At 39.7% G+C, this 16581-nt stretch overlaps 1 protein-coding gene across 3 annotated transcripts in view; it reads left to right on the top strand.

Moving 5' to 3' along the window:
- The first annotated feature begins 294 nt into the window (after positions 1 to 294).
- LOC138759250 (jupiter microtubule associated homolog 2-like) overlaps positions 295 to 16581 on the top strand; it is a 66324-nt gene continuing 50037 nt past the window's right edge. For all 3 annotated transcript variants that reach the window (XM_069929368.1, XM_069929367.1, XM_069929369.1), the window contains exon 1: positions 295 to 562. In XM_069929368.1, coding sequence (XP_069785469.1) covers positions 507 to 562 — 56 coding nt within the window. In that variant the 5' untranslated portion in view covers positions 295 to 506. The remainder of the gene's footprint in view (positions 563 to 16581) is intronic.

The following is a 16581-nucleotide window of genomic DNA, read 5'->3' as shown; positions in this document are numbered from 1 at the left end:
AATGCAGGGTTGCCCGCTCCTAGAGAAAATCTCAACTGCATGACTGAGTAGAAATCAACTTGACAGTTCAGTTCTGGAGAAGAATAAGACGTGTTAGTGTTCAGATTTTATATTAGAATTAATTAATATTGGACATAAACGGTGTCCTTTGTAATTATGGTCCTCTCAGTCCAGAGAGTTTGATGGGACAGAGCAAGGAGAATTTGAGCTCAGTCCCTCGCTCCGCGCTGGGGGGAAGCGCCCGTTTACCCATTACATCACCTCACCTCGAACAAAGCCCGCACCGCGCAGTGTCCCATGAGGACATGATTGGCGAGCAACTACAGCCAATGACTGCTGACAGGCCCACCTAGGATTTGTTCCATTCACCAATGGCAACACGGGAAGCGGAGCTCGGGAGTTGGCTCCAATAAGAGCCGCATGAGGGCGGGACTTGGCGCGCGGCGTTTATAAATTAGCTGCTGCCGCCGGCGGGTCCGGGAGTCGGTCGGAAGCCGGTGTTGGAGATGACTACCACAACCACGTACCAGGGTCTGGACTCCACAGGTCGCAGCAGCTCCAGGTAGCCTGACAGAGGTTGGGGGAGGCCTCCAGAGCGGCCGTTGCCCAGGAGCCGGGGTTTGTTGGAGTTGCGGATGGCACGCCCCACGCCGGCGAGCCCGGGGCTCGGGTCCCTCAACCCACCGTCCCCGTCTCTTCCCCAACCGTCCTTCCCCGCTCTCCCCAACCGTCCTTTCCCTCCCCCCTCCTCTCCCTCCCCTCCCCCCTCCTCTCCCTCCCCTCCCCCCTCCTCTCCCTCCCCTCCCCCCTCCTCTCCCTCCCCTCCCCCCTCCTCTCCCTCCCCTCCCCCCTCCTCTCCCCCTCCCTCCTCTCCCCCTCCCTTCTCCCCCCCCTCCTCTCCCCCCCTCCTCTCCCCCCCTCCTCTCCCCCCCCTCCTCTCCCCCCCCTCCTCTCCCCCCCCTCCTCTCCCCCCCCCTCCTCTCCCCCCCTCCTCTCCCCCCCCTCCTCTCCCCCCCTCCTCTCCCCCCCCTCCTCTCCCCCCCTCCTCTCCCCCCTCCCCCCTCCCCCCTCCCCTCTCCCCCCCCTCCCTTCTCCCCCCCCTCCTCTCCCCCCCCTCCTCTCCCCCCCCTCCTCTCCCCCCCCTCCTCTCCCCCCCTCCTCTCCCCCCCTCCTCTCCCCCCTCCCTCCTCCCTCCCTCCTCTCCCCCTCCCTCTCTCCCCTCCCCCCTCTTCTCTCTCTCTCCCCCCCTCCTCCCCCACCCCTCTCCCTTCCCCCCCCCCACTCCTCCCCCACCCCACTGTCCTCCCCTCCGGTCCCTTGTCCCCAAGCGTCCTCCCCGCCCTTCGGGAAACCTTTCGCCTCCAGCCGTACCTTTCTTTTTCTGATTAAATTCTTCGGGATCGTTGTACATTAAACCGGTTCTGGGACCGTTTAACAGTAACGCTAATTGGGTTATAACGAAGCCTCGTGAAAAGCCCGTGGTCAAACCCAACGATTCTGTGTGAACCCTATACAGTTCAGAGGGTTTGTCTGACAATGGAGCCCATCTCGGCAAATCTCAGCCCATCTTTTCGATTTTTGATAATTGGCAGAAGGTCTCAACTCTATGAAATGTCTCTGTTTGAGAATGATGGGTGGGTCCTTCTATCGTCTATTAACATAAACCTGCACTATTCAAATTTCCAGCCACGTTTGTTCAGAATATTTTTAAATGAGCTAGTGTGTCTGGTCGTAAATTAAAACCCTGCATTATTAGTTGAAGTCTACATTTTGCAAATGTAAAGACAAACTGGTTGAAGAGCCTTTGTGCAGTACCTAGATGTTAGTCAAAATCAGTTAATTTTCTTGTTACAAGGCCTTGAAATTCAGATTGCCATAATTAAAGATTGTAAATGTGTTTTGCTGAACTCTTCTGTTCTAGATTCAATGTGCAGGCTTAGTAACTGAAGTGATTGAAATGTGGCCCTGCTGTTTGAAGGGGCAAGGTAACTGGGGACGACTGATCATTGACCCTGATGTAATCAATGGGAGCAGAATAAATTGAATAATGAAACCTTTTGAGTTGGCCTGGATTTTTGAAAGGGTTCGTTGTATTTGATTTGATTGGTGTGATGTTGGTGGGGAGAAATGATGGACGTGGTGTATTTTTATTTTCAGTAGTGTACAATTAGGCTCCACACTGGATGGTCAATAAGAGAAGACATAAAATTGGAATTATTTCCTGACATGGATTGAGAATTAACAGACAAAACAAAGTATGAGAATTAACAGACAAAACAAAGTATGAGAATTAACAGACAAAACAAAGTATGAGAATTAACAGACAAAACAAAGTATGAGAATTAACAGACAAAACAAAGTATGAGAATTAACAGACAAAACAAAGTATGAGAATTAACAGACAAAACAAAGTATGAGAATTAACAGACAAAACAAAGTATGAGAATTAACAGACAAAACAAAGTATGAGAATTAACAGACAAAACAAAGTATGAGAATTAACAGACAAAACAAAGTATGAGAATTAACAGACAAAACAAAGTATGAGAATTAACAGACAAAACAAAGTATGAGAATTAACAGACAAAACAAAGTATGAGAATTAACAGACAAAACAAAGTATGAGAATTAACAGACAAAACAAAGTATGAGAATTAACAGACAAAACAAAGTATGAGAATTAACAGACAAAACAAAGTATGAGAATTAACAGACAAAACAAAGTATGAGAATTAACAGACAAAACAAAGTATGAGAATTAACAGACAAAACAAAGTATGAGAATTAACAGACAAAACAAAGTATGAGAATTAACAGACAAAACAAAGTATGAGAATTAACAGACAAAACAAAGTATGAGAATTAACAGACAAAACAAAGTATGAGAATTAACAGACAAAACAAAGTATGAGAATTAACAGACAAAACAAAGTATGAGAATTAACAGACAAAACAAAGTATGAGAATTAACAGACAAAACAAAGTATGAGAATTAACAGACAAAACAAAGTATGAGAATTAACAGACAAAACAAAGTATGAGAATTAACAGACAAAACAAAGTATGAGAATTAACAGACAAAACAAAGTATGAGAATTAACAGACAAAACAAAGTATGAGAATTAACAGACAAAACAAAGTATGAGAATTAACAGACAAAACAAAGTATGAGAATTAACAGACAAAACAAAGTATGAGAATTAACAGACAAAACAAAGTATGAGAATTAACAGACAAAACAAAGTATGAGAATTAACAGACAAAACAAAGTATGAGAATTAACAGACAAAACAAAGTATGAGAATTAACAGACAAAACAAAGTATGAGAATTAACAGACAAAACAAAGTATGAGAATTAACAGACAAAACAAAGTATGAGAATTAACAGACAAAACAAAGTATGAGAATTAACAGACAAAACAAAGTATGAGAATTAACAGACAAAACAAAGTATGAGAATTAACAGACAAAACAAAGTATGAGAATTAACAGACAAAACAAAGTATGAGAATTAACAGACAAAACAAAGTATGAGAATTAACAGACAAAACAAAGTATGAGAATTAACAGACAAAACAAAGTATGAGAATTAACAGACAAAACAAAGTATGAGAATTAACAGACAAAACAAAGTATGAGAATTAACAGACAAAACAAAGTATGAGAATTAACAGACAAAACAAAGTATGAGAATTAACAGACAAAACAAAGTATGAGAATTAACAGACAAAACAAAGTATGAGAATTAACAGACAAAACAAAGTATGAGAATTAACAGACAAAACAAAGTATGAGAATTAACAGACAAAACAAAGTATGAGAATTAACAGACAAAACAAAGTATGAGAATTAACAGACAAAACAAAGTATGAGAATTAACAGACAAAACAAAGTATGAGAATTAACAGACAAAACAAAGTATGAGAATTAACAGACAAAACAAAGTATGAGAATTAACAGACAAAACAAAGTATGAGAATTAACAGACAAAACAAAGTATGAGAATTAACAGACAAAACAAAGTATGAGAATTAACAGACAAAACAAAGTATGAGAATTAACAGACAAAACAAAGTATGAGAATTAACAGACAAAACAAAGTATGAGAATTAACAGACAAAACAAAGTATGAGAATTAACAGACAAAACAAAGTATGAGAATTAACAGACAAAACAAAGTATGAGAATTAACAGACAAAACAAAGTATGAGAATTAACAGACAAAACAAAGTATGAGAATTAACAGACAAAACAAAGTATGAGAATTAACAGACAAAACAAAGTATGAGAATTAACAGACAAAACAAAGTATGAGAATTAACAGACAAAACAAAGTATGAGAATTAACAGACAAAACAAAGTATGAGAATTAACAGACAAAACAAAGTATGAGAATTAACAGACAAAACAAAGTATGAGAATTAACAGACAAAACAAAGTATGAGAATTAACAGACAAAACAAAGTATGAGAATTAACAGACAAAACAAAGTATGAGAATTAACAGACAAAACAAAGTATGAGAATTAACAGACAAAACAAAGTATGAGAATTAACAGACAAAACAAAGTATGAGAATTAACAGACAAAACAAAGTATGAGAATTAACAGACAAAACAAAGTATGAGAATTAACAGACAAAACAAAGTATGAGAATTAACAGACAAAACAAAGTATGAGAATTAACAGACAAAACAAAGTATGAGAATTAACAGACAAAACAAAGTATGAGAATTAACAGACAAAACAAAGTATGAGAATTAACAGACAAAACAAAGTATGAGAATTAACAGACAAAACAAAGTATGAGAATTAACAGACAAAACAAAGTATGAGAATTAACAGACAAAACAAAGTATGAGAATTAACAGACAAAACAAAGTATGAGAATTAACAGACAAAACAAAGTATGAGAATTAACAGACAAAACAAAGTATGAGAATTAACAGACAAAACAAAGTATGAGAATTAACAGACAAAACAAAGTATGAGAATTAACAGACAAAACAAAGTATGAGAATTAACATTGACAGATTGACTAATGGGGCTATATAGGGATTGGTCCTTAATGCTTCAGATGTTCAAATTGTAATTTAGCTAAGGGGTCCAAATGTCACTTCCAGATTTGCTGATGCTATAAAACTCAGTGGGATTGTGAGCAAGGAAGAGGACATGTTGATGCATCATATGCATAGGATCAAGATGGGTGGAGAGTGTGGCAGATGAAATGCAATCTGGAGGGAGGAGAAAGCTATCAGCTATGTTATAGAGAATTTTTTTTTCAAATGTTAGCAAATTGCACTGGGCAACAATTTTTTCAACAGTTTGCTTCCTGAAAAAAAATTGGGGATTCAGAGACAACTTAAAGCTGAACACAAAGATGTGTGTATCACATAGGAAGTTGGGAGAAAAATTAAATGAACTTTTATTAAATTTAGCATGCATAATGATGCTAACACACTATTAGTTCAACCGTCCAAAGAATGTTTTGCAGCTGATTTTTTTGTATGCTCAGCATCTGATGCCTTGTGTCAGTGTCCAACAATGATTGACTAGCATTGATGGAGTCCATTTGCCCTGATAGTGCTTTTCCATGGTTGCAATGTCCTGATGAAACCTTTCACTGTGTTCATCACCAACAGGGTCATGTTACACTTCATGGTTTTGTATGCTTGATGTATTCTTCACCTTTTTTTGTGATTTTTTTTTTGGTCATATTTAATATCTTTTAAAAAGTACATGATAGGAAAATCTTAGTGATTTTCATGATCAGCAGCCATAAATCCATTAAATATACAGCACAGGAGTACAGCTGTTTTATTTCCATGTAGTGCTTCGGTGAGCATGCACCTGGAGTGTTCTGTATGATTGTGGTCATCATGCCCAAAATCAAATTTACCTGGCAGAAAATTTATTGGAGTAGTATCAGGGTGGTACATTTCTTTGTGGGCATTTCCTGTAGATGGGGGCACCCAGTTGAAAGGCTAATGAGGACATTTAGAGAATACAAAGGGATAATGAGGCTCTGCATTTTGTATTTTTGTTTTCTCACTGCCTTTATCAATGGGATGACTTCATCTACAGCTTATTTCCATAGCAACCTGACTTCGCCCTATCAGAGATTTTCCTTTGTCATAGCCACCCCTTTTTATCCTCTATATCAATGGTTCTCAACCTTTCATTCCATCTATAAATCATCTTAAGTACTCCTTTTCTTGCTGATCATTTCTAGAGAATGTCCATGTGTGGAGAAATGTTGTGGCTGGCAAGCCTAACTGATGAAAAATTTATGTGGTTGAAATGTTTTTAAAAAAAAAAAAAAAAATTTTTTTGTTATTAAATTTACAAATTATTGTTTATTATGCCAATAATATTTGTCTTTTGGACCACTCGTAATAAACCATGGACTACCATGGAGCATGGTGAGAAAAACCAAGTTAAAATGAGCATATTTAACTTGTAATTTTTATTTCCCTGCTTTGAAAGGCCTTCAAAATAAAATAGTCACCGTTCCTTTCTATAGATGCCACCAACCTGAATTTTTTGCGTTTCATAATGATTTTGGAGAATGGCTTTTACCCTTGTGGCCTACCTTTTGTGCACTCCTTTGTAAGAAGATGAGCAATATTTTATAATTGGAGAAAAGGAAATATTTTGGCTTGGGTGCTGAAGTGTGTTGAAATTAGAAAACCAGAATGAACATTACAGAATTGGTTTGCTGTTGTGGAAGGATGTTTTTTCTGTTTGGAAGCCCATAACCATTGGTCTGCTGCAGGGGTCAGTACTATGTCCACTATTGTTTGTCATCTATATTAATGATTTGGATATTAATGTCACTGAAATTGGTGGTGTAGTGGCCAATGAAAAAGGATATCAAGATCAGATGAGAAAGTGGACCAAAGAATGGCAAATGGAATTTAATTCTGACAAATGTGATTTTGTTGTAGAACAGACCTGGGTGCATATTTCCTTATAAGTGGCAACTTGGGTGGACAAGCTGACCACCATCCTCTGCAGGGTCTTGCGGTCCAAGGTGGTACAGCTTCCAAACCAGGTGGTGATGCAGTTGCACGGGATGTTCTCCATACATCCTCTGTAGAATGTAGTGAACATGGAGGGTAGGAGATGAAACATCGTCAGCCTTAGCAGAAAGAAGTAGTGCTGCTGGAGTTTCTCGGCTATGGAGCTGGTGTTAAGGGACAAGGTGAGATTCTCTGCCAAGTGCATTCCAAGGACCTTGATACTCCTGAAGACCTCAACAGTCGATCCATCAATGTTCAGCGGAGTGTGGTCCCCCAGAAGTTGACAACCATCTCTTGTTTTAATAATGTACAGATACAGATTTTTGGCTCTGCACCAGTCTTTTAACGACTGCACCTCAACTCTATGCTGGCTCCTCATTTTTTTTTGAACATTTAATTTTGGACTTTTCAATCAATATGCATTTAAAATGAAGGATAATCAAAAAGAAAAATATCAATAATATTAACAATAACACATATCAATCTGTATGTTGAAAGTGAGGAAAAAGAAGTCAACATGTGATTCAATTATAAAGAAATAAAAATTACAATAATGTTACAAAAATGCCAATTCAATGACCATGTTGAACCAAAGGGAAAAAAAGATTACAGAGAGAAAGAACAGAATGAGAGGAATATGAAAAAGAATAGATTGGCTTCACCTTGAATAAACCCTACTCCATCAAGGGACAAATAACCTGACATCTAGGGTCCTTGGTGCTGTGAGCATCGGGGTGGGAGGAGGGGAAGAGACAGGAGTGGAGAATTGATAAATATTTACCGTGATGTACCTTTGGGTATGAATTCCACATTCTTGAAAATATATCACCTTTTTCTAATGTTAAAGGTGATCTCTTCCAGGGGAACACATTTCCAGGGATACATTTCTATCTTCCAGTGGGCTAAACCTATTTGGCAATCAGATTTCCTGGCCACTGCTAAAGCAAACTTGCTGACTCCTCATTCTTACTAATCAGGCCCATCATGATTGTGTTATCAGCGAATTTGATGATGTGGTTTGAATTGTGTCTAGCTTCACAGTTATGGGTCAACAGAGTGAACACCAGTGGACTAAGCATAAAGCTTTGGAGGAGCCCCTGTGCTCAGTGTGATGGTCTTGCAAGTGCTGTTACCGATCCAGACTGCTTGAGGTCTCCCTGACAGGAAGTCAAGAATCCAATTGCAGATGGAGGTGTTTAGACCCAGCAGGCTCAACTTCCTTATCAGGTACTGAGGTATGATTGTGGTGAATACCAAAATGGTCAATAAACAGCATTCGAACATGCGAAACATTATTTTCTAGGTGGATGAGGACAGTGGCAATGGGATTGTCCATTGAGTGGGTGGGTCTGTATGCGAACTGCAGTGATGGGGGCAGCAGGAACTTGATGTGCCCCACGACAAGCCCCTCAAAACACTTCATGTCTATGGACGTGAGTGCAATGGGGTGGTAGTCATTAAGGCAGGGCACCGACAACTTCTTTGCCACGGGGACAATGGTGGCCGCTTTGATGCATGTTGGGACCACAGGGCTTCTCAAGGAGATGTTAAAAAAGCTAGCTGACTCCTCATTCAGAGTTGCTGTATCATATAAGAAGTTGGAGAAAGATTAAATTAATTTTTATTGAATTTAGCATGTTAACCACTGACACATTGCGTTAGTTCAGCTGACCTAAAGATGTTTGTTGTTGATTTTCATTTGTAGTCAGCATCTGATGCCTCTCGTGTCAGTGTCCAACAATAGTTGGCCAGCATTGATGGATTCCAGTTGCCCTGGTAATGCTTTTCCATGGTCGCCATGTCCTGGTGAAACATTTCAGAGTTTGTCACTGATTGCACCAAGATCATCAGGGAAGAAGTCCAAGTGAGAATGCAGAAAATTAATTTTCAGTGACATGTTGCATTTCATGATTTTGGATGCTTGAAGTAAGCTTAAAATATGACAATAAATCACGTTTTTTTTTAAGAAACATTTTAAGATGATTTTTGTGATCAGCGGCCCAAAATCCATAAAATGTACCCAAAAGTGTTCAGGAAGTGTAATCTTCATTGTCCACTGTAATCAAAGGGGTGCAGAGGAGATTGAAGGATGGCTAATGTTGTGTCATTATTTCAAGTGCAGCCAGGCAAATGTGTGCCAGTGAGTTTGACATTTACTGGGACTGGAAAGCTTGAGCTATTAGGAAGTGGTTAAGAGTGCTGGACTTTACCTCACTAGAGCAAAAGAGGCAGAATGGTGATCTTGTTGAAGTTTATGAAATTGTGAGGGGCATGGATAGGGTGAATGCTTATCTTTTTCCTCCAGGGTAGATGATTTTGGAACTAGAAGGAAGTGAACACAATTTCAACATTCAAAAGATATTTGAACAGATTTAAGAATAGAAAAGACCTGGAAGGGTATGGACCAAGTGCAAGCAAAAGGGATTAGCTCTTTCGTTGGTATGGTTGAGTTAGGCATTGGCTTTTTCTGTGCTGTCTTCCTCTTTATCACTAAAGAGGAACATGAGATTGCGCAGTTGAGTCCTTGTTCATCAATGGAATATACAGGGAAAGGTAGCTAATGTTTAGAACCCTAAACAGTGGAGACTACAATGGGATGAGGCTGCAAATGCATAACATTCATCATCGCTCAACAAAAGCATATTTGAGTTAAAAACAATAGGGATAATCAGCTATAGATAACTAAGGCAATAAAGGAATGCATCAAATTGAAAGCTAATGTGCAACTAGAAGATTGGGACAACTTTAAAAAGCAGCATAATCCCACTAAGAAAACAATTTAAAAAAAAGTAAGATGAAAGCAAACTAAAACAGAATATAAAAGCAGGTAGTAAAATAAAAACTCACATTTTTCCACTTTATAAAGTATATAGAGCTTTCTTTGAAAAGGGAGAAATGGCAAGGCCCTGAACCGCAATTTTTGTGTTGGTCTTCACAGTGGAAGACACCTGTAATGTGACAAAGATCAATGATAAGGGTGAGGTGGGGACCTTGGTTCAATTGTTATCACTAAAGAAATGTGCTGGGAAAATTGATGGGTCTATAGGTAGGAAAGTGTCCTGATGGAATGTATCCCGGGGCACTGAAACAAATGCTGAAAGTTATAGCAAATATGTTTGTGATATGTATGTTATACAATACTTTTCACTGAGCCATGCATATCAGATTGGAAAACAAATGTAAATCCACAGAAAGGTTTGGACAAAAGGTAGGTAAACTATTGGCCAGTTAGTTTAACATCTATCGTTAGGGAAAATGCTTGAGCCACCATAAAAAAAATAATGAGAAGTTTGGAAGAAATTGTGCCATCAGACAGACACAGCATGGATTCAGGAAATGCAGGTCATGTTTGACAAGTCTACTAAAGTTCTTTGAGGATGTAGCAAGCACAGCAGATATAACGTGCTATGCTAAAGATTTCTGCATGGGGGGGAGTCATGTGATGGAGTAGTGGCCGGTTGGGGAACTCCAGCCCTCTCCGGAAAAGTTTAAAAAAAAGCAGAAAACGCAAAGGCACAAACACGAAAATTAAATAAAGTGAAAGTAAAGGTGGGAAGAAAATGGCAACGAAGAAAGAAAAGTCGAAAGCAACGGGAAGCAGACAAGTAGAAAAGACATCGGAAGAAGAAAGTGAAGGTCTTACCTGTCCGAGGAGGCCCGCTGTGGAGAGAGAAGCCCGCTCCCTTAGGTCAGTCGAAGTCCCGAGCTCGGGACTACAAAAATGGCTCGCGGAGCCAAGCAAAAGTGCGCAACCGCCCATGCGTAAGACAAAAAAAACACTGACGGGAGGGGGGACCAGCTGAGGAGTCGATCTCCACAGCTGAAAATGACAGCCACAGCACAACAAGAGAAAAACACAGAAAATAATGAGAGCAAGAAAGAAGAGAGTAAAAGGAAATCAAAGAAACAACAGATGACCAACCCAGAGGAAGAAGAAGAGGAAGAACACAGAAATGGAAGAAGGAGGGAAGGGCAAGTACATGGATATATTTTTTTTTAAAGAATACATGGAATCAATAAAAGAATGGCAATCACAAGAATTTAGTGAAATAAAAAGGAGAATAAAAAGTACAGAAGAAAAAGTGAATAGATTAGAGATGATCATGACAGATATAGGAAAAAGAGTGGACAAGGTGGAAAAATGAGAAACAGCCATAGAAATGGAAGTAGATGACTTAAAAAAAATAAATTAGAAGAATCTAATAAAAAAAGTTAGAGACACAAGAGCTGTTAGCTCAGAAGATAGATATAATGGAAAATTATAATAGAAGAAATAATATAAAGATAGTGGGCCTTAAGGAAGATGAAGAAGGCAAGAATATGAGAGAATTTATAAAAGATTGGATCCCCAGGGTCCTAGGAAGACCAGAATTACAGGAAGAAATGGAAATAGAAAGGGCACACAGAACATTAGCCCCTAAACCACAACCACAACAAAAACCAAGATCCATTTTAGTAAAATTCCTAAGATATACAACAAGAGAAAATATATTGGAGAAAGCAATGAAGAAAATAAGAGAAGACAAAAAGCCATTGGAATACAAAGGTCAAATAAAAATTTTCTATCCAGATATAAGTTTTGAACTCCTGAAGAAGAGGAAGGAGTTTAATACAGCAAAAGTGATCCTATGGAAAAAAGGATATAAATTTATGCTAAAGTACCCAGCGGTACTTAAAATAGTTATTCCAGGGCAGCAAAACAGACTATTCTCGGATCCAGAGGAAGCACGAAAATTTGCAGAACAACTACAAAACGGACGGAGAGATGAAGACATGTAACAAGAGCAAAAATGACCACGAACTATATGAATGTGTGTATATGGGGGTGTGTGTGTGTGTGTGTGTGTGTGTGTGTGTGTGTGTGTGTGTGTGTGTGTGTATGTGTATATATATGTGTGTGTGTTTGTGTGTGTATATATGTGTGTGTGTGTGTGTATATATATATGTGTGTGTATATATATATGTGTGTGTATATATATATGTGTGTGTATATATATATGTGTGTGTATATATATATGTGTGTGTATATATATATGTGTGTGTATATATATATGTGTGTATATATGTTTATATGTATATATATGTATGTGTGTACATGTGTGTATGTGTATTTAAAAGAAAATATATAGAGTATAGATAAGAATTAATAAGGGAAAGAAAGGGAAGAGAGGAAGTAAGGAGGGAATTAAGAGAGTGACCTTTGTTGTATATGAAAATTAAAATCTTTTCTGGGGGGGCTGGGTGGGGAGGAGTTACGGTCACTGCGAAATCAGTTGACGCTTGCGAGTGAATTCGCAAATCCAAATGGAGAGGGGAGATGTGGTTGCCCGACAAGGGATAAAGGGCAACTCAGGAAGGGGAGGGGATAGTGGGGTTAAAGAAATTTTAGATAGGAGAATAAGGGGAATGTTTGATGTTTTAGAAATGTTGTCTTATAAAGTGTTCAAAAAAAGAAAGCAGAAATGGATAAGAAGGAAAGGTGATGATGAGGAAACGGAAAGGGAAGATAAACAAAGTATGAAATGGCTATGTTGAACTATCTTTCTTTGGCTTGGCTTCGCGGACGAAGATTTATGGAGGGGGTAAATGTCCACGTCAGCTGCAGGCTCGTTTGTGGCTGACAAGTCCGATGCGGGACAGGCAGACACGGTTGCAGGGGAAAATTGGTTGGTTGGGGTTAGGTGTTGGGTTTTTCCTCCTTTGCCTTTTGTCAATGAGGTGGGCTCTGCGGTCTTCTTCAAAGGAGGTTGCTGCCCGCCAAACTGTGAGGCGCCAAAATGCACGGTTTGAGGCGATATCAGCCCACTGGCGGTGGTCAATGTGGCAGGCACCAAGAGATTTCTTTAGGCAGTCCTTGTACCTTTTCTTTGGTGCACCTCTGTCACGGTGGCCAGTGGAGAGCTCGCCATATAACACGATCTTGGGAAGGCGATGGTCCTCCATTCTGGAGACGTGACCCACCCAGCGCAGCTGGATCTTCAGCAGCGTGGACTCGATGCTGTCGACCTCTGCCATCTCGAGTACTTCGACGTTAGGGATGAAAGCGCTCCAATGACTTTAAATATTAACGGAATACGTAACCAAATCAAAAGGAAGAAACTGCTAAATTTACTGAAAAAAGAAAAAAATGATATAGTATTCGTGCAAGAAACACACTTAACTGAAGTGGAGCACAAGAAATTAAAGAGAGATTGGATAGGACATGTAACAGCAGCATCATATAATTCAAAAGCTAGAGGAGTAGCTATATTAATCAGTAAAAATGTACCAATTAAAATAGAAGAGGAAATAATAGATCCAGCAGGGAGATATGTAATGATAAAATGTCAGATATATTCGGAGGTTTGGAATTTACTCAATGTATAATTCACCTAACGAAGAAGATCAAAAATTTATGCAAGATATTTGTTTGAAGATAGCAGACACGCAAGGGAACATACTAATAGGAGGGGTTTTCAACCTTAATTTGGATTCAAACATAGATAAAACTGGGAAAATAAATCAACAGAAAGAACAAAGTAACCAAATTTATAATTAAATCGATGCAAGAAATGCAACTTTTGGATATATGGAGGAAACAACACCCAAAGGAAAAGGAATATTCATATTATTCGGGTAGACATAAAACATACTCAAGAATAGACCTATTCCTGTTATCAGCTCGCATGCAAGACAGAGTTAGGAAAACAGAATATAAAGCTAGAATATTATCGGACCACTCACCCCTGATATTGACAATAGAGTTAGAGGACATCCCTCAAAGAATGTATAGATGGAGATTAAACTCCATGCTACTTAAAAGGCAGGATTTTAGAGAATTCATTGAACTAAAGATTTCTGCATAAGATAAGGATGTATAGAATTGGAGGGTAATATATTGGCATGGGTAGAGGATTGGTAGAATTGATAGATGGTAGAGAGCTGAGGTAAATTAGTGTTTCTCTGGTTGGCAATTGGTGGTGAGTCACAGGAACCAGTGCTGGGGTCTCCAATAGTTCACAATATACATTAACAATTTGGAGAAGGAGACTGTATGTAGTGAAGTGAATCTAAGTTTGCTGATGGGACTAAATTGAGCGGAAAGGCAAATTTTGTAGAATATGCACAGTCTGCAGAGAGATACAGACTGATTAAGTGAGCAAGCAAAGATTTGACAGATGTTACAACTTTGATAAATGCAGGTCAGATTATTATTTAAATTGTGAACCTATTGATTGAGTTCTGGGTGTGCTTGTGCATGAATTTCAAAAAGTTAGTTTACAGCAGGTAGTCAAAAGGCAAATGGGATCTTGGCCTTTATTTCTAAGGGATTGAATTTAAGAATTGGGAGGTTCTGCAACTACAGAGGGTACTGGTGAGGACTCGCCTGGTTTACTGCGTACAGTTCAAGTCTCTTTACTTGAGGAAGAATATACTGGCTTTGCAGTTGGTATAGAGGAAGTTCTCTGGATTGATTCTCTTGCACTGTACTACTCCAATTCAAGTTGCTCTCTGTGTTGGTGTGGTTGAGTCTGTTCTTGTGTATTTGTGATTCAATGTTAGGATTTGGACAAATGACGAGATAGACTCTAATTTTAATATTTTCAAGAAGTTTACAAGATGGGATTAATTTCAAACTTCTCTGACTCAATTCAGAAGATGAGCTTGTTTCTTAGTTTCCTAATTGATTTTCATTTCAGTTTATTTGCTGTGATGTGACTAGTGTTTCAGGAGCTTTGATGAAGATGATACTGACCATCCTTTGAGCTGTAGGGGGAGGGGAATGGCCATTTTCAAGATGAAATGTCTGCAGTATGTGCTCATCTAAGAGAGCAATGCATCGTTTTTTTTCTTGAACTCCCTGAGGATAGGAGGTTGAAGGGCTAAGGCAAAAATAGGGTACTTGGGAATTAAAGTTTCAAGTGTATTATCATCCGATTGTACAAATACAACTCAATGAAACAGTGTTCTCTGCTCTATGCAAAAATGGTGCAAACGTATATAGACACGTACAGACCAACTATACATGTGCAGTATGTATATAGATGTACAAAATAAATATTGTTTTAAAAATAATAGTAGAATTATGAAAGGTTTTCATCAGTCATTCAGCATTCTCACTGCTGTGGAAAGAAGCTGTTTCTCAGCTTGGTGGTTCTGGCTCTGATACTCCTGTATCTTTTTTCCTTGACAGGAGTAGTTGGAAGATGCTGCATGATGTGGGGTGATGAGGATCCTCGACGATTTTGTAAGCCCTCTTCAGAGAACAATCCCACAAGATCACATCGATTGTGTAAGGGGGGGTGGGGGGAGGTGGAAGGAGAGAGGAGGAGATCCCAGTGATTTTCTCTGTCACTCCTGTGGATTAACCTCTGATCCATTGTTCTACAATAATCATACCACACTGTGATGCAGCTGACCAGGATTCTCTCAGAGCTCTTGTAGAAAACTGACAGGATAGTGGTAGCCTTGCTTGCCTGCCTCAGGAAGTACGATTGCTGTTACACCTTTCTGACAAGTGAGGAGGTGTTTTATGTCTAGGGTATGTCGCATCTTAAGTGGACTCCTAGGAACTTGGTGCTCTCCACTGCTGAGCTATTAATGTATAGTGGAGGGTGGTTGTCCTTTTGGTGTTCACAATCATCTCCTTTGTCTTGTTGGGAATCATGTGATTTGCTCTTATCAGCTCTTGATGGAGATGAAATGACAGCTTGGGCGTCATGGCCTGTTTGGTTTGGAACCCATTGAGATTTTGCTTTTCTTACTGACTGTGTACTTAATAATGACTCATTGGCGGGTGAGGTAAACCAAATAAAAGACTTTACTAAACACAACAAAAAATGATAAAGAGGGTAGGGAGGGAGAGAGCCCACATTTGCTCCCTGCTAGTTCTTGATTCAACTAATGTGCCCTTGTGCTGTTGCGAATACGGTGGCTGCAATGCAATTGCATTGGGTACAGAGCAGCCAATGGCTGTTTACATCCCCTTTCTTGAGCTATGCCCCTCCCCCACAACGTGTACAACTTTCACTAGTATAACAATATATACATTCAATCCAGTTCAGTACTTTTCTTTGGCTTGGCTTCGCGGATGAAAATTTATGGAGGGGTAATGTCCACGTCAGCTGCAGGCTCGTTTGTGACTGAAAAGTCCGATGCGGGACAGGCAGACACGGTTGCAGCAGTTGCAAAGGAAAATTAGTTGGTTGGGGTTGGGTGTTGGGTTTTTCCTCCTTTGTCTTTTGTCAGTGAGGTGGGGTCTGCGGTCTTCTTCAAAGGAGGTGGCTGCCCGCCGAACTGTGAGGCGCCAAGATGCACAGTTTGAGGCGAGATCAGCCCACTGGCGGTGGTCAATGTGGCAGGCACCAAGAGATTTCTTTTGGCAGTCCTTGTACCTCTTTGGTGCACCTCTGTCTCGGTGGCCGGTGGAGAGCTCGCCATATAACACGATCTTGGGAAGGCGATGGTCCTCCATTCTGGAGACGTGACCTACCCAGTGCAGTTGGATCTTCAGCAGCGTGGATTTGATGCTGTCGGCCTCTGCCATCTCGAACTTCGATGTTGGAGATGAAGTCGCTCC

Source organism: Narcine bancroftii, chromosome 3 (genome assembly GCF_036971445.1).
Source record: "Narcine bancroftii isolate sNarBan1 chromosome 3, sNarBan1.hap1, whole genome shotgun sequence".
NCBI lineage: Eukaryota > Metazoa > Chordata > Chondrichthyes > Torpediniformes > Narcinidae > Narcine > Narcine bancroftii.
The sequence above is the reverse complement of the archived record's forward strand: the minus strand, read 5'-3'. Positions and strand labels throughout refer to the sequence as shown.